The sequence below is a fragment of the Oryctolagus cuniculus genome, chromosome 12 (assembly GCF_051225735.1).
Source record: "Oryctolagus cuniculus isolate XC-2025 breed Fujian yellow rabbit chromosome 12, ASM5122573v1, whole genome shotgun sequence".
NCBI lineage: Eukaryota > Metazoa > Chordata > Mammalia > Lagomorpha > Leporidae > Oryctolagus > Oryctolagus cuniculus.
This window is the reverse complement of record NC_142878.1, coordinates 110,823,048-110,839,648: the sequence shown is the minus strand read 5'-3', so window position 1 is coordinate 110,839,648 and position 16,601 is coordinate 110,823,048. Positions and strand designations below refer to the sequence as shown.

Below are 16,601 nucleotides of genomic sequence, written 5' to 3'. Positions count from 1 at the left end.
AAATGAAGCCCCACGACTGCGGCCCCTCAGGGAACCCCAGCACCCTCAGAGCGCCGCTTCCTGCCACGGCCAACAGCTCCAGCGCAAACACTCGCCGGCTGGTTTTCTGTCCGTGCAGCAGAACCTCTGGAGAGGGCGAGGCTGGGGGCACAGTGCTGACGGGCGGGGCACTCGCCTGCCAGAGTGGAAACCTCTGGGCGCCTGCCCAGCTCTCTGCAGCCTGAACTGGGCCAGAACCAAGCTGCAGAGAGCTCAGGGCAGGAGCCTAGGGCTGGGACACCCAGACTGGAATCTGTGGAGCCCACCCTAAGTGAACAAGGCACTCCTCCCTGTCGCCTACAGCCGCCCCCGCGGCCAATGTGCAGCCGAGGCTCACCTCGTGAGTTCCGTGGGAGAAGTTCATGCGCGCCACGTTCATCCCAGACTTGATCATCTCCTTCAGCGTCTCCACCGATCGGGAGGCAGGGCCTGTTACATATTGCGGCACAGCGTCAGTGACTCAAAGAAACGCTTCCTCGGTTTCCTCCCCCAAATAACGCAAGTCTTTCAGAGAGCACACTCACGGCCGTCGATGTGCTAGCCTGCTTTCTTGATTTAGGGGAACACCTCTCCCCACGCCCTGCACAGGTCTGTAGCCCCCTACAGTCAGGAAAGCCCAGGTTAAGAGCTTGGCCAGCCCTCTGCCCATCTTGGTGGCATAGGCCTAGGCCTCTGAGCTGGGGACGCTCACCCCCAGCAGAACGCACAATGCGCGCTCCTTCCCGGACTCGGTCCCCGAGGCTCACCGATGGTACAGATGATGCCCGTGTTGCGGGCCGTGATGGGCGCGGAGTCGATGTCCAGCCGGCACATGTGCTCCAGGAATGTGTCCGCCATGGCTGCGTGCAGCTGCTGCGTCTGGATGAAGGCAGACCCGGCTTCACTGTGGGACTTCGACATGGCTTCTGAGGTTGTGGGTCCCGGGAGACTGGAGGCAGAGACAGGACTGATCAGAGGCTGACACACCGCCTGGAGCAGGAGGCCGTCTCCTGCTGACACATTACCTTAAAGAGCACGCTGGTCACATGAGCACTCCTCAAAATGGGCAAAGGGCTCATGTGAACCTAAGCAACCAGGAAAGACCTCAGCAAACAAAGTCTCCTCTCCAGTGCGGGGACTTCCCAGGGACCCACCGCCAGCAGGGCTCTGCCACACCACGCTTGCCGGCATTCTCACCAGCCCACCCACGAGAGGATGCTGTCACCGACCTTCCTCCACTACACAAGTAGCTGACTCCTGGCCTGCTACAGAGGAATTCTAGATCTTTGCAGGAGAAGCTGTGTCTCTGGCACAGGGCATCCACAGGCTTCTAAACACTCCTGCCCCACAGCCAAAGTGATGCCCTGGCTGCGGAGACTGACACCGTCTGCCTAGCCGTCCTCCTAGGTTGTGACTAACCCAGAGCACCACCTGTGTCTGTTGCTCTACTCACACTGGGCCTGAGAACAGCCCTGAGCCCACTGTTGGCCAGCAACAACAAAACCAGGCCCTGAACAGGAAGCAGAAGTCCAGTGGGAAAACTAGACACACAATCTCCCTCCCAGGAGTCTGTACCCAGAAAAACCACATCTACTTTTGGTCAGAGGAATTTAGGACATGCAAAGCAATTCATATACAAGTAAGGATAACCACGATGGCACAGATGTGGTTCTAAAGTTATATTAACAGGATGGGTGCAACACAGCAAATGATGTTTTCCCCGAATGATGCTGGATGCGCCATCTCAACTCCGTTTGCAAGTTTGACCTCATGAGATAAAGACCATCGTTCCAGGCAATTAACCAGCCCAGGCCACAACCCTTCGCTGCACTTCACTACTGACTTCCAGCTAAACTCACTCAGCCACTTGGCTGGTTCAGGGACAAAGACTCGGGAGAAGCTCCTGGGCAGTAACAGCTATCATGTAACGATGTGAACTCAGACCCAGGCTGCTCCTTCTACACCCTGGAGCTTAAAGGCGTCAACCTGGGCTCAGAAACAGGTCCCTCTTCAGCCTGCCCTTCTGCTAAACCTCAGGCCCCCAAATCAAGGCATCCCGTGTACAAGGGCACATAAAAAAGTTCACAGAAAATGGCATTACAGTTTGCTTTAGGACAAGAGCCCTCTGAAGCCCGGGGTGGGCCTGTGCTCCAGCAGCGGGGCTGCTGCCTGCACCCCACACCGCGGCACCAGGTTTGAGACCAGCCACTCTGCGCCTGCGCCTTCTTCCTGCAAATGAGCACCCCAGATGGCTGCAGATGATGGCTGAGGGGCTTGGGTCCCTGCCACCATACAGGAAAGGGAGCACGCAGGTGGAAGCTCTCTCTCTCTGCCTTTCAAATAAAAATCAGATTTTGAAAGTCATGCAGTTTTTCCTAACAGGCATTTCCTGTGAACTTTTCAAAGGCCCTTGGTAAAGGATCCTCATCGGTGTCTTCCACCCTCTCTGGCCCTGTGGGCTCTCTGGGTGGCTCCCTGGATAGAGCATGCAGCTAGGGCCGCCTGTGCCAGCTCCAAGGCCTGGTGAAGGCGCAGAGCCGTGGGACTGGGCGTCAGGGCTATGGTCTCAACTACAGAGCCTGCAGCTGCAAAAACGGGGCTGGAGAGCACCAGCTGACCACGCCAGGCGGCAGAGGCCCTGTTCCCTTCAGTGTGCGCTACCTAACTCAGCAACGCACCACAAGGCACCGTCCGAGCATGTCAGTCCTCTCCTCCTAGGTCTTGCAATCAGTGTTAAGTAAGCTTTCAGTCTAACAGCTGCACCTCTGCTTCCCTTTTCCCAAACCTGAGAGCCTCTGCACTGGCCACAGATGCCGAGCAGCCAGGGTCCCTCTGCCTGCACTCACGGTTGAGGCATGGTGTGCACAGCTCCAGAGCTCCCACAGGGGAACGAGGGCTGCTGGGAAAGGTGAAAGGAACGCTAAAGACTGCACATCAGCCCTGCCGAGTGCAGGGGCCTTACTGCGGCCTCCGAAGGGAAGCGTCACCCGGTCCCAAGACTGTATTGTGGACTAAGAAATGAATGAGTGGGCTGAAGTAACTAAATCACCCTTTGTAAAAATCGTCAGGTGGGGCAGATGTGGTGATGTGGTTAACGCACTGCGTGGGACACCTGGATCCTGTATCAGAGCGCCTGGGTTCAGGGCCTGGCCCTGCCTCCAATCCAGCTTCCTGCTAATGTGCACTCTGGATGTCAGCAAGTACTTGGGTCCCTGACAGCCACATAAGAGCCCCAGATGGAGTTCCAGGCTCTTGGCTTCTGCCTGGCCCAGTCCTGGCTGTCACAGGCATTTGGGTGAGTGAACCAGCAAACAGGAACTCTTTCTGTGTGAGAAAGTGTGTGTGTGTGTGTGTGTGTGTGTGTGTGTTGCCATTCTGCTTCTGAATAATGAAACTTTTTTTAAAGATCATGAGCTGATTCTTCGTAGACCCGAAACACGAGGATTTCCTTGCAAAGAGCCGGCGAGGACCACTGATTATCAGGTCATACCTTTGCTCCTCTGGACTTGGGCTTCCGGTGACATAATGCTCTTTTTTTGGCTCAGAGTGGCTCCTTGGCCCCACTTGCAAAGATCGCTCAGAGCTGAATAAGGTTTGCCCTGGAGAGCTGCGCAGGGATTAAGGCAGAAGCTGAGTGTGACTACAGCTCTTCTGAGTGAAGAGCTACCTTCATAACCAGGTGCCGAGGCGGCAGCTGCTCCCAGATTCAGCTATGCTACAGAGAAAAACAGAAAACTCCCAAGAAAACGCAGAGAAACGGTTAACAGAAAATTCTCAGGCACCCTCTGTGGCGCTCTATGTCTCCTCCCTTAAAACTCAAGCTCTGCCTCCCACTGAGCCCCTTTCATCCGTGATTTATCAACACTCCCCGGCACATTCTGCGAGAACCCAGCCAGTCCTTTCTTGGGGTCAAGGGGATTCCAAAGTAAACATCCGTAAGAGGATGGGAGGACAGAACCTCACATTCTAGTAGCACCTATCTGCGTGGAAGGGCCCCATAGTTTCTTCTCTTTTCAGCGAATCTGCTGATAGGAAATACCTTCACAGCAGGAGGACTCATGGGACAGTTCCATGCCCAAATCCCGCAGATTTTGTTTCCTGTAGTCTGTTCTGGGGCCTCACAGGGAAGCCTCTGTGACAAGGGTGCCTGCCTCTGGCACCCAGGGTGCCACCAGCAGACCACGACATTGGCCTCAAGCATAAACCCCGTTTCACCACCTTGAATTCAACTCAAAGCCAACAGAATCCTATTTTTTTTTTTTTTTTTGCCAGTAAACAAAAAATGATGAGTGAAAATGTGTGGCATTATTCAGTAGACTTACACAGCAAGCAGTCAAGAACAGCTTGCTATGGCCAGCACTGTGGTGCAGTGAAGCGACCACCTGCAATCCTACAGAGTCCTGGCTGCTCTGCTTCCCATCCAGCTCCCTGCTGATGCACCTGGGAAAGCAGAGGAGGTTGGCTCAAGTGCTCGGGCCCCTGCTCCCCATGTGGGAGACCTGGGTGGAGGTCCTGGCTCCTGACTTCAGTCTGGCCCAGACTTGGTTGCTAACCAGTAGCTGAAAGCTGTTTCTGTTACTTTACCTTTCAAATAAATACATCAATAAATGGTTTGCTTTTCAAGCAGGTCTACCCAGTCTTCTGCATTTTCTTTACAGCCCCCTCCCAGGCCCGGGACCAGTGAAACCCATCCCCAGGTCACCAATTAGTTTCTCCTCCCCACAGGCTCTGCCCTGGAGCCTCCAGGCAGGGAGGCTGTGTCCAAGGTCCTGGGCAAAAAGCTCTTCTCTCCAGCACAAGCTGCCCATCCCACCAACCATGCAGCTGCAGCTGTGCGTGAAACACCCTCAGGACACTCCCAGCCTTCGCTGCTCAGGGCAGGCCTCTGGGGAGGGCCCCTGTCCTCACACCAGCCCCCTGGACGTTGCCTGCCAGGACCTCCATCCATGCACCCTCCTGCTGGGGAGGCACAGACATGCAGAGCCGACCTCCAGCCAGCCGTGGAAGCCTGGCGAGTGCCCCGCACAGGAGCCTTGTTCAGGAGCCTGAGCCCCTGCAGCAGGGTCCTCCTCAGAGCCATCAGCCAGGGCCTGAGCTGGGCTGACGGATGGCAGCAGGCACAAGTGTAACTCAGCTCCAAGTGCCCTTATGCTGGCCTTTCCTCTCCCGTCTCAGATGGCTCCCCGCTCTTTATATAACTAGTTTCCTTTGTGCCAGACACAATTCGGCCATTCCTCAGAACTGATGCTTCACGTCTTAGAGCCAGCCAGCCCGACAGGCTGTGCCGGGAAAGACCCACGCTTCACCACACCAAGCCCATCTCACAAAGACCCCGATCATTCTGCCCTACTAAGCCAGGCCGGCCCGTACATCTGCCGCAGCTCTGTGTGCGAGCTATGCTGATCGGCCTCCTCGCAACCCGGACCAACCCAACAACGATGGCACCTGCCACCCACTTGCTCCTTCCAGCACCCTGGCAGGCGCCCAGGATTCTGTTCCAGACCAGCATGCTGCCTCTCGATTCTCAGCTCCCGGGAACCCCATGTTCCATCAGGAAGCCTGTGCCTCAACATGCGGGCATTCCAGCGGCTCCCTAGGAGGCCCCCACCAGCAGCAGAGCCCAGGCAGGCTCTGGCTCCTGTGACACACAGCGGGGGGCGAGGCTGCCGGGCGCTGCTGGAGGCTAAGGAGATCTGGGTGGGAAGCAGCACCCAAGCAGGAAGCAGTCTGCTGTTATCAGGCTAGGCAGAACACAATGAGCCATCTTGTAAGTCCCAAGCAGAACTCCCCTGCTTAAAAAAGAAAATATTCTCCTCCTCTTATTTATTCAGGGATATAATCAGGTGACTTCACCCTTATCAGCAGGAGCCTAAGATCCTGTTTCAAGCCAGAGTGTGGGGCAGAGCACAAATGCTGAGCCGGGTAGGGGCCACCCCAGAGACCGCTCGCTCAGGGCAGGGAATGCTAAGCCCGAGAGCCCTGGATGTCCTGATTCCAGCATGCGGAGAAGCTCTGCTGCCTGGGGTCTGGCACCTCTTCCCAAGGCTTAGCTAACTGGCAGTGCTCTGTGGACAAGACACGTACACTCTGGAAACCGCCAGGCACCTGGCACCCCGATTTAGAGTCAGGTACAACCTGGGGTGACGATGGCCTCAGCAAGGTGAGACTGGCATCCAGCAGTCGTCACCTGTGCCCCAGCTGGAGGCAAAGGCGGGAAGGCAGAACCAGCTTCCCACACACCCTGGCCTGGTCACTGCCACTGCTTCCCGGCGGCACACTCAACAGCACACGGCTGTTTGCTTTCTGTATTTCCACCACCCACAACTGGCCGTTAGCATCAGGCCCCATTTCCTTTAGACTTTGTGGAAACAGCAGGAATGAGTTTAACACAGTTCACCCTCCCTCCATGCCCAGGCTCATCCAACCCGGCCTCCACCTCCCAAGCGGATTCTGACACGCAACCACAGTCCTGAATGCTGTACCCCTCCAGCTCACTGCAGAGTGTGTACAGTGTATCTAGTCCCATCCTGAGTGCAGGCCTCTGCGGCTCTCAGCGCCCAGGTCAGGAGCACACTGTATCACTCGGTGACTATTTCACACTGTATCACTCGGTAACTATCTCCCTCCGCACTGAGATGCACCCAGCTGGCACACAGACCAGCTACCTCCCTTCAGCTCCTCCGCCAGTGCACTGGTGCCATCTCCCGTGCCGTGCCCATCCACCCTCCTGCACGCGTATGCGTATGAACCCCGGGAATCCCTGGGGCCTGAGGTTTCTTTACTTCTCTTTCACTAAATATTGCTGACTCGTTCTCCAAAGTGCGTTCATTGAGTCACAGCCAAGCAGCCAGTACCGGGAGTTTCCGCCTCGCCACTCGGCACTGTCAGAACTTCACAATGCCTGCCTGGCCGGCCGGCAAGGCTTTGTTAGTCTGCTCTCCACAGTTAACAACCAGAGAGGGGCCCCCAGGCTTGGTGAACACGGTGTGCCTCCCCCATGCTCTGCAGGGCCATTTGTGTCTGCAAGGGACAGGGCGCTCTTCAGAGAACCTTTCGGATTGCAGAGGTCAGCAGCAGCTAAGTTGGTCCTCACGGAAATGCTGTGACCAGCAACCTCACCGCCCCAGTCCAGCTGGTCTTGGCCTCTGCCTCACCAAACACTGCTCGCTGGCATCAGGAAAGAGCAGCTCAGAGAGCGCTCCAGGAGCTTTGCCGGTGGGTCTCAGAGGCCACCGGCGGTACTGCAGCTCTGCTCTCCCTCCTACGTGCCGACCGGCACACACCACTGCAGGGGCGGGGCCTCCCTGCACCATTTGGTGGCCCCGCCAGCCCCTCACACTCCTGAGCTGAGCAGTCGCTTCCGGGAAGCCAAGAGACCCAGCCAGGGCTGCACATCCCCGTCCACCCCGCTCATTCTCCCTAGAACAGCTTCTTTAACAAAGCCCCAGACAGAAACAATCACAGCCAAGGACCCCAGGAAGGGCGGGGCTTTGTACAATGTGTCCTCACACGCGCAGTCGCTTAGCTGTCTCCACTGGACAGAACGGATGCTTTGAGACTGGGGGCTCTGCAAGCCGGCCTACCAAACTGGAAAGTCCCGACCGGCTCGGCTGCGGGGTAACTGCTCAGAGCGCCAGGGGTCCTTGCGGCGGCCCAGTTAGCTGGGGTTTGATTGAGAAACAGAGTTAATGTCAAATGAGTCATCTTCCTCCACCTTGATCTCAGTCTTAGCTCCTGGCCAAAAGTGACACATCCTGACCTGCCTTCCTGCACAGTAACGAGAGTCTGTGAAGGGACAGCATTTTCCTACCTCCCTGGCCACGGCCACTTCCTCATCTCTTCCATTGCCTCAACATTAAGAAACAGAACGGTTTTTCCTGTGCCTCTGCGTGTTGATGTCACAACTCCTGTAAGATGCGGTCTGCAGGCAGAGCCAAGAATCTGCCAAGTCACGGGGGATGTCTGTGCAGTTCTTCAAAGAGCTAACGCTCCGTAAGAAGCTCCTACAGCAACACCTCCAAGGAGCGCTGTGCACTTCTGCTCAGGTCCCGCAACGCAGACAGGAGTTCACAGAGACTCTACACGGACTCCCGTGGGAGAAGCTTCCAGGCCCACCACAGAAGGCTCTGCACTGCAGAGGGTGGCCCCACCCGGCCCCAGAGCCTGAAGAGCTGCACTGACCACCCTCCCTGGGGAAACGCCAGCCGCCTCACCACGTGACTCACTGAGAGGGGACAGGGGACTTCCACAGCCAAGTGTGCCCACTCACCCACGGAAGCGAATTCTCTCAAACGCAACTAAGCTGAAGGGCTGACTCATCTCCCCCACACAGCCCCTCCAGCCCCTCCAGACCCCGGACGGCTGACATTGTCCTCCCCCGCGGAGCAGCGCCCCAGGCCACCAGAGGGCAAATTATTTGGTAACAATGCTGCCTGCCTCCTGCCCTGCCGCGGTACCCAGCAGCGCGGAGCAAGTCCTAGACCGCCAGGGGAGCAGTCAGGGACAAGGGCAGGGCTGACCCGCCCTCCGCGCCGGCCTTTGTCTGCAGGCCCGCGTTCTCAGGAGACCAGGGCGCAGTTACCGGCGCGGTCGCCAGGGCCCCGGGCCCCAGGGGCTCTGAGAGCCGCCGCAGGAAGGTGGCCCGGGAGCGCCCGCGTGGGGACGGCGCGGAGAGGCTGGCTTCCGGGGGTCGGGGCGTGCTCCATCGCGAATCAGGGAACCGCGCTCGGGGACCGTCAGAGGCCTCGCCTTGTAACCCCCACGAGGAAAGCGGTACAGCCGGCCTGCACGGGGCAGCCGGAGGGAACGGAGGGGCTGCGCAGCCGCCCGGGCTCCCGAGGCCGCCCCGCCGCCAGGCTGGCTCAGGGCGGCGGGAGAACCCCCGGAGCCCCCGGCTGCCCGAGCAGGCCTGGGACGGCGGACACCCTGCGGACAGAGCCGCTCTCCGGCTCCGCACCTGCGGCCCTGCCGGCTCCCCCCGCAGCGGGGTCCGCCGCGGGACCGAGGGCACGCGCAGATCCGCGGCCTCCGCCTCCCACGACCCCGCGGAGCTGCGGGGAGCCACGTGCGCCGCAGCCCCACGACCACCAAGTGGCGGGATGCGGACGTGACCAGAACCGCGAGGGGGAGGGGGCGACCCCGGATCGGGGGAGGGGGATGCGGACGTGACCAGAACCGCGAGGGGGAGGGGGGACCCCGGATCGGGGGAGGGGGCGACCCCGGATCGGAGGAGGGGGATGCGGACGTGACCAGAACCGGGAGGGGGAGGGGGGACCCCGGATCGGGGGAGGGGGATGCGGACGTGACCAGAACCGCGAGGGGGAGGGGGGACCCCGGATCGGGGGAGGGGGCGACCCCGGATCGGAGGAGGGGGATGCGGACGTGACCAGAACCGGGAGGGGGAGGGGGGACCCCGGATCGGGGGAGGGGGATGCGGACGTGACCAGAACCGGGAGGGGGAGGGGGGACCCCGGATCGGGGGAGGGGGATGCGGACGTGACCAGAACCGGGAGGGGGAGGGGGGACCCCGGATCGGGAGAGGGGGATGCGGACGTGACCAGAACCGGGAGGGGGAGGGGGGACCCCGGATCGGGAGAGGGGGATGCGGACGTGACCAGAACCAGGAGGGGGAGGGGACTACAGGCGGGATGGGGCGATGGGACCTGAAAGATGGGGGTGGAGGGCGGGAGCGGGACCGGGGAGGGGGGACCGGGGAGGGGGCTGCGGACGTGACCTGAACGGAGGGATGGGGAGGGGCCCGAACGACGGGACGGAGGAAGAGGGTCTAACAGAACCGGGCCGAGAACCCAGAACCGAGGGGGCCGAGTGGATGTGCCCAGGACCGCAGGGGAGCGGGCCCGGGGGTGCGGCGGGAGCGAGAACGGAACCGGGCCGCAGCGCGGGGACACGCCTGCCTCCCCTCCAACCCTGGGAGAGCGCCCTAGATGCCCAGCACCCTGCACCGCCCGCGCGGGAGCCCGCGGTGGGCAGCAGGCGGCCCCGGCCAGGGCCTCGCACCGCTCACCTCAGGCCGACTCGAGAGCTGCGCGTGCACTCCGACGGCTCGCTCGCGCCTCTACGCCGAGCTCGGCGCCGCAGTCTCAAGGTGATCCCCTGGCAGATCCCTCCGCCGCCCGGCTGGCCAATCCGGGCCCGGCCTCCGCGCCCCGGCCGGGCCGGGCCCCGCCCCCGTGCCGCTGGCGCAGCAGCTGTGGGGTGAGGGCCGGCGGCCTTCGGGAGGGGCACTACATTCCGCGGCGGAAGGACACACACAAGGATACAGGATCCAGGCCCCGTCCCCGGAAGGCCCCGCCCCCGGCAGGCCCCGCCCCCGCAGACCCCCGGGCGCCCGAGCCACCTGTCGCTCGCTGTGCTCGCAGTCTCCCTAAATGCAGCTCTGGGGCCTCGGCCCTGCCGGCAGGGCCGGGCTGGAGGGAGACTCGGTGGAGGGGCGCTGGGCGGCCCGCCGGGCGGGGGTCCCGGGTTTACATCGCTGTCGTGGGCGCCTCTGCTGCTTTGGTTTCCCCGCTCGGAGCCCCGGGCGATGCTGAGAGCCGTTTATCAGACTGACAGCTGTTCGCCTGGCCCGCTGCAGCCCAGTCTGGAGAGCAAAGCGTGAGCCTTCTCCTAGGTTCCTTTTCTTCCTTTTCCCGGAACCAGAGACCAGTGGGTGTGACTCAATCTGGGCCTCCCTCCTCTTCCTGTTAGCGCAGATAAGCTGGGAGCAGACAGCGCAACCTTCCCGTAAGTGCGCTTGCAGTGAACCCCAAAAATCTTGATAATCTGTGAGCATCAGGTACAGTAGGACACGCACGCTGGGTCACCGAGGTGGTGGGAGGAGCCAGTTCCGCCTTGGGAGCCCCCAGTGCAATCCCCACTGTGGCCCCTGGGCTGAGGACCGGCTGGGGTGGCGGCGGAAGTTCTAAAATTCGAGACGTGTTCCCAGGATCGAGATGCACTTTTTCAAACTGGAGAACTGGTGGCGCTGGTCGCCAGCTGGCTGTCATAAAGAGGCTTGTTGGTGAGACCCTGTGGCAGAGGCTGGCTGGCGTATCCACAGGGGGCTGCACTGTGGTGCAGAGGGCAAAGCTGTGAGTGCAGATTCGAGTCCCGGCTGCTCCGCTTCCCATCCCGCTCTCTGCTAATGCGCCTGGGAGAGCGGCAGACCCCGATGGAGTTCCAAGCTCCTGGGTTATGCCTGGCCCAAGTTTTAGCTGTTGAACCAGAGGATGGAAGACATCTCTCTGCGCGCCCCACTTCCACCCCCATAACTCTGCCTTTCAAATAAATAAATCTTTAGAAAAAAGAATGCTTGTCACATTAGTTTGTGCTAGGAAGCACGTAGGAGAAAGCTGCACCCCTCCATGCCTCCTAGCTCACGCCTGTGGCCTCAGCCTGTCATTCAACACGAGTACTCTGAGGCCCATTGCTCCTTACAGTGGGTGGGGTCTGATCAGACTGGGCGTGAGTGAGGCCAGCACCAACAGACAGCAGCCAGGGCCCAGAACACGCGTCTGGATTTTTTTTTAAGATTTTATTTATTTATTTGAGAGGTAGTTACAGAGAGAGGGAGAGACAAAGGTCTTCCTGGGACCCCAGGACATGTGTGGTGCTGGGGAGCGGACATGGTGACAGGCTTGATGACCGGGTATGTGGCCACTCATGCCAGCCCGAAGCAGCAGTTACTGCTCTGTTGGGACACAGCCTGCAGGGTCAGGGTCAAAGCCTCTGTCTGCCCTCTCTAGACCCTCACTCTGTCTTTCTTTAGACCCCTGAAGTCGCTCGCGCCCTGCCGGGGTGCCAGACACTTCCTGGAAGGGAGGACAAGCTGGCCTTTTGGAATTGGGGGCAAACGGAAAACACGTGTCCTGAGCTAGGTGAGGAAGGCCCAGGACAGACCTGGGCCAGCAAGGCCATTCTAGGGGAAGGAACTGAGCAGACACTCAAGGCTTTCTGATCGGAACTGTGTGTCTGCACTCCTCCCTGCCGAGGACACGCCAGATCAGCACTTAGGACAAGTTCTGGGTCATTCTAACGGAAGTGCCACCCCTGCCAAGGTGACCTCCACAATCCCTCTGCAGCCAGAACCACTTCAGCTCTTGGAACGAAGCCTCCTTAGGGTGGCCTAAATCAGGGGCAGCCAGAGCTCAGGCCCCCTGAGGTGCAGGGTGCAACTGTAAGCAGCCGGGGTGGGGGGGGGTATGGGCTTGAGCACCTTCCATCCCACGGACGGCAGCGACAGCAACACCCAGCACTGGGTCGCGTGCCCCTCCCTGGGGAGTCCTGCAACTGCAGCTCACAGTGGCTGCCTCCCTGGCACCATACTCCCAGCCCTGCGCATGGGCTGCTGTTTGTCCTGACCCGTGTATCCCAGAAAACACAGCTGGGACCAAGGGCACTTGAGGTCATCCTCCCCTAGGTAAGACACTTGAAGGGTGTGACCTCCTCCACTGTGGGAAACACGTAGCGTGCTAGCTAGCTCCTGAGCTAACCGAAGCCTCCTTCCTAGGGAAGGGAGTCCGAGGGAACGCTGGGACCCACAGAGCCCCCTCAGTGGTCCTGGGAGGTGAGGCATCCCCAAACCTCCATCTCAGGACCTGTGCTGCGAGAAGCTGGCAAGTGACCCAGCAGTGACTCAGCACCGACTCTCCCTCCCTCTTCCCACTGCCCAGACCGAAGCAGAGCCACGCGGCTCCTCCCCAGTGGATGCCACATCCTCACCACACACTGAGTCACAGCCACACCCTGCCTGGATGGAAAGTTACCAGGAGAGGGGGAGGTTCGACTCCAGATTTTTGAGTTTTCCCTGCAGAAACCATAGCACCTCCTCTGCAGCTGGAAACAACTGAGAACCGCTCTCTACCTGAGCGGGTCTGAATGAAACCCAGGCTTGTGAACGGGAGGCAGGCAGCCCGTGGGGGCCTGTGCGCGGGCCCCCCACGCCGCCTCCAGGTTGTGGGAGGATTCCTTTCCAGACTCTGGGCCCCACCCAGCAAGACTCCCTGCAAGGAAGGCATTTGTGAGATTTAGAGGTTTCACCTCATCAAAGTTTTGAATTTTAGGACATGATTTTCTGACGCTTTCACAGTCCTGCGCTTCTCTGCAGAACGCTATGAAATGGTGTCCAATTACATTACAGTTTTATCAACACAGACTATTATGCATATGCTTTTATTTAAAAAAAAAAAAAAAGCTTATCTGAAAGGCAGAGTGAGACGCAGAGAGTGAGGAGCTCTACTACCCACTGGTTCACTCCCCAAAGAGACCCAACAGCGAAGAGCACCCTCCTGGCCTCCCACGAGGGAGGTAGGGACCTAGGCACGCACTTGGGCCATCATCCACTGCTTCCCAAGTGCATCAGCGGGAAGACGGATCAGCAGTGGAGCAAGCAGGACTGGATACCAGGATACCAGCATCACAGGTGGCGGCTTACCCTGCTGTGCCACAGTGCCGGCCCCGCATGTGCTGTCTTTAAAGTGACCCCCCCCCCCCCAAGGCTGGTTCAGCTGAGCTTCCCCAGGAATGCGCACTATTCTCTGCTTCTCTGCTTCCTGTCCCATCACTTGCTGGTATTTGCTCACATGTCAGATGCCCCTGGTGAAGTTTAACAGATGCTTACAACGAAGGAAAGACCTGTGACCGTGTGTGACCGCGGGCACGACGCCGTTCGCTCATCATCCGCAGGCAGAGGAGCCATCTGAGAACCTGGAGCACGCACAGCGGTGCAGACCAGACTTGGACAAATCCGGGTAAACCCCCAGCATTCCACTAACCAGCCTGGAGACTGCAGATGCATTATTTGCCATCTCTAGAGGAAACCTGTAAGATCTGAGAGGCTAAGCTGCACGGGGCAGAGCATTAGTGCTGGCGCCAGGAACAGGGTCGGTGCCTGCAGTGAGCAAGGACTTAGCCAGTGCTCGCACGATGCCCAGTACCCACCCAGAAGGCTTACAGACCTGGTCAGCTGCAGAGCTCCTCCCAGGAGGCAGCGATTCCCACTGGAGTAGGCCTGTGGCAAGGTCATTCACATAGCAGAGGTATTTCTCCTGGACTGGAAACCAGAACCGGGCTAGAGAGCTGAGGACCAGTCTTAAAAAGGAATTAAGAAACAGTTCCCGGGTGGGCTCAGGAAGGGCCGGCCTCGTTCCAGCAGCCTCTGAATGACACCGCAGGGTCAGGTACCCAGGCGAGCGCGCACCCCTCACATGGTAGGACAAGGTAATTAGCATTAGCTTTGTAGATCAAGAAGCTGTCAGGGGCCAGTGTTGTAGCACGGCAGGGTAAAACATCCCTGGCTACCCCCTACCCATCCACCTGGGAAAGCAGAGGAAGATGGCCTAGTGCTTGGACTCCTGCCACCCATGTGGGAGACCAGGATGAAGTTCCTGGCTCCTTGTTTTGGTCCCGCTGAGCCACGGCCATTGCACCCGTTTGGCAAGTGGACCAGTAGATGGAAGATCTTTCCCCTCTCTCTCAAATAAACAAACTTAAAAAAAAAAAAAAAGCTGTTAGCACAATTAAAAACATGTATCCATAAAAAGTCTCAATGCTTCTTTGTGTTTATATTCCTGTTTTCCTTCACTAATATTTTGTAACATATTTTGGACTCTCAACCTGCCTCAGCTATGCTTTGAACGTGAGGGCTGGAAGACATGGAACCCGGCCTCAAAGGCCAGCAGAATGCTGTGACAGGAATTACAAGGGGATGAAGAAGCTAAGTTCCCCGAAACAACTGCTTCCTCAAACAGCTGGCGTCCTTTCCCGCACTGGCGATCTTGGAGAATTCGGGCTTCATTTCACTGAGAGAAATGGCATTCCTTTAGGAGGTCTTTTTAACTTTTTGCTGTGCTTTTAAAGATTTATTTATTTATTTGAAAGGCAGAGTTACAGAGGGGAGAGAGAGAGGTCTTCCATCTGCTGGTTCACTCCCCCCAGATGGCCCCAACAGCCAGGACTGGGAGAGGAGTCAGGCCAGAGTCAGAGCTTCATTCAGGTCTCCCACATGGGTGCAGGAGCCCAAGTACTTGGGCCCTCTTCTGCTTTTTTTCCAGGCCACAGCAGGGAGCTGGATCAGAGTACAGCAGCCAGGACACAAGCCAGCACCCATATGGGATGCCAGCACTGCAGGTGGCAGCTTTACCTGCACCACTCAGCAACAATTCCCAATCTTACTTATTTTTATTTATTTGAAAGGCAGAGCAAAAGAGCGAGTGAGCGAGCTTCCATCTACTGGTTCACTCCTCAAACGCCTGCAAGAGCCAGGGCTCAGTCAGGAGCCTGGAACTTGGCCCAGGTCTCCCGTGTGGGCAGCAGGGACCCAAGTACGTGAGCCATCCCCTGTTGCCTCCAAGGGTACACATTAGCAGGAGGCTGGAAGGGAAGCTAAAGGGAGACCTGAGCCCAGGCAACTGATATGGGATGCTGGCATCCTAACTGCTGCGCCACGGTACCCATCCTTAGGGTATTTTACAGGAGTGGGGAATGTCCAGCCCACGGGCCACATAAGGCCCTCACAATCATTTGGTCTGGCCCTGCTAGGGCAACCGCAGGCAGAACTCGAAATCCAACAAGTCCAGAGCCGGCACTGTGGCGCAGCAGGTTACAGCAGGTTAAGTCCTCTCTCTCTGCCTTTAAAATAAATACTTAAAAAAAAAATGTTCAGGTATGTTGTAACATGTATCAGAATTAACTTCCTTTAAAAAATACCCAGTAAGTCCACGGCAGGCTAATTTCTGTGTGGCCTGCGAGCGATGCTGTAAGTGTCCACGTGGCTCTTCACAGAGAAAAGGTTTCCCCAGCCCTGCTTTACAGACTAAGTTAGAGACCAACCCCGTTTCCTGCACATGCCGCCTCACTTAGCTCAGGGACACAGCTGGGCAGAGGACAAGGCAGGGAGTCAGCCTGAGACCCACGGCGGGGGTGAGCAGGCAGGGCCTGGCAGGCAGCAGCAGGCCCCCAGGGGACGCAGGTCTCGGATTTTCAATCTTCACTAAGGCACTAACGGTATTCTTTTCCTCCCTTTGCTTCCGCTGCATAACCCCAGTTTCCCTCCTTTAACCCACTGTGAAGATGCGGACAGATCTGGAGAAGCCGACACGAAATGGACTCAGTTTGTCTCCACGGCACACACACAGTCCCTCAGCTACTCCCACCCTCCGTGGGGGCCGGGGGTAGGTGCTGGGCCAAGGCTAGTCAGACCACAGGGATCATGTCCAGTCCACAGCACCTTCCATTTTATTGGTTTATTTACAAACAGGGGGAAGTCAAGTGGGGAAGCCGGGGGTTGGAGTCGGTCGGGGCCATCCAGGCGTGGAGTGGGTCCTGGGTGGGTCTCCACCACGGTGGCCGCCTCTTCTGTCCTTGCCCTGCCCCTGCGTGACGGCCCCTTGATTCTTCAGGGCAGCCTCACCGGCTGCTCCTGAGCCCTTTCATCAGGGCAGACGGGGCCAGGGGCCGGGGGTGGAGGAGGGCTGCAGCCCCCTCAGTTTGTGTAAACCTGAGTTCCGATCACACGCATGATTTCCTTCTGTATCTTGGGGTCCTGAGTATTAATGTTGGCATCGCCCACCTGCCCATCCTCGTAT

General features: G+C 58.6%; 2 protein-coding genes and 1 long non-coding RNA gene across 58 annotated transcripts in view; 1 reads left to right on the top strand and 2 right to left on the bottom strand.

Annotated features, from left to right (window-relative positions):
• The window catches only part of PKM (pyruvate kinase M1/2), a 27,291-nt gene extending 13,251 nt beyond the window's left edge, over positions 1–14,040 (bottom strand). For 2 of the 8 annotated variants that reach the window (NM_001195644.2, NM_001195645.2), the window contains 3 exon segments: positions 377–468; positions 786–967; positions 10,043–10,104. In NM_001195644.2, coding sequence (NP_001182573.1) covers positions 377–468; positions 786–939 — 246 coding nt within the window. In that variant the 5' untranslated portion in view covers positions 940–967; positions 10,043–10,104. 8 annotated transcript variants of the gene reach the window in all.
• LOC138844766 (uncharacterized) lies at positions 10,622–16,581 on the top strand. The gene is made up of 3 exons (XR_016218480.1): positions 10,622–10,761; positions 13,606–13,766; positions 16,061–16,581. It is a non-coding gene; the product is annotated as an uncharacterized LOC138844766 (long non-coding RNA).
• PARP6 (poly(ADP-ribose) polymerase family member 6) overlaps positions 16,229–16,601 on the bottom strand; it is a 32,580-nt gene continuing 32,207 nt past the window's right edge. For all 49 annotated transcript variants that reach the window (XR_016218467.1, XR_016218469.1, XR_011381117.2 and 46 more), the window contains one exon: positions 16,229–16,601. Coding sequence is in view for 34 of the 49 variants with exons in the window: in XM_089310932.1 (XP_089167058.1) it covers positions 16,499–16,601 (103 nt within the window). In the remaining 15 variants the exon portion in view is untranslated.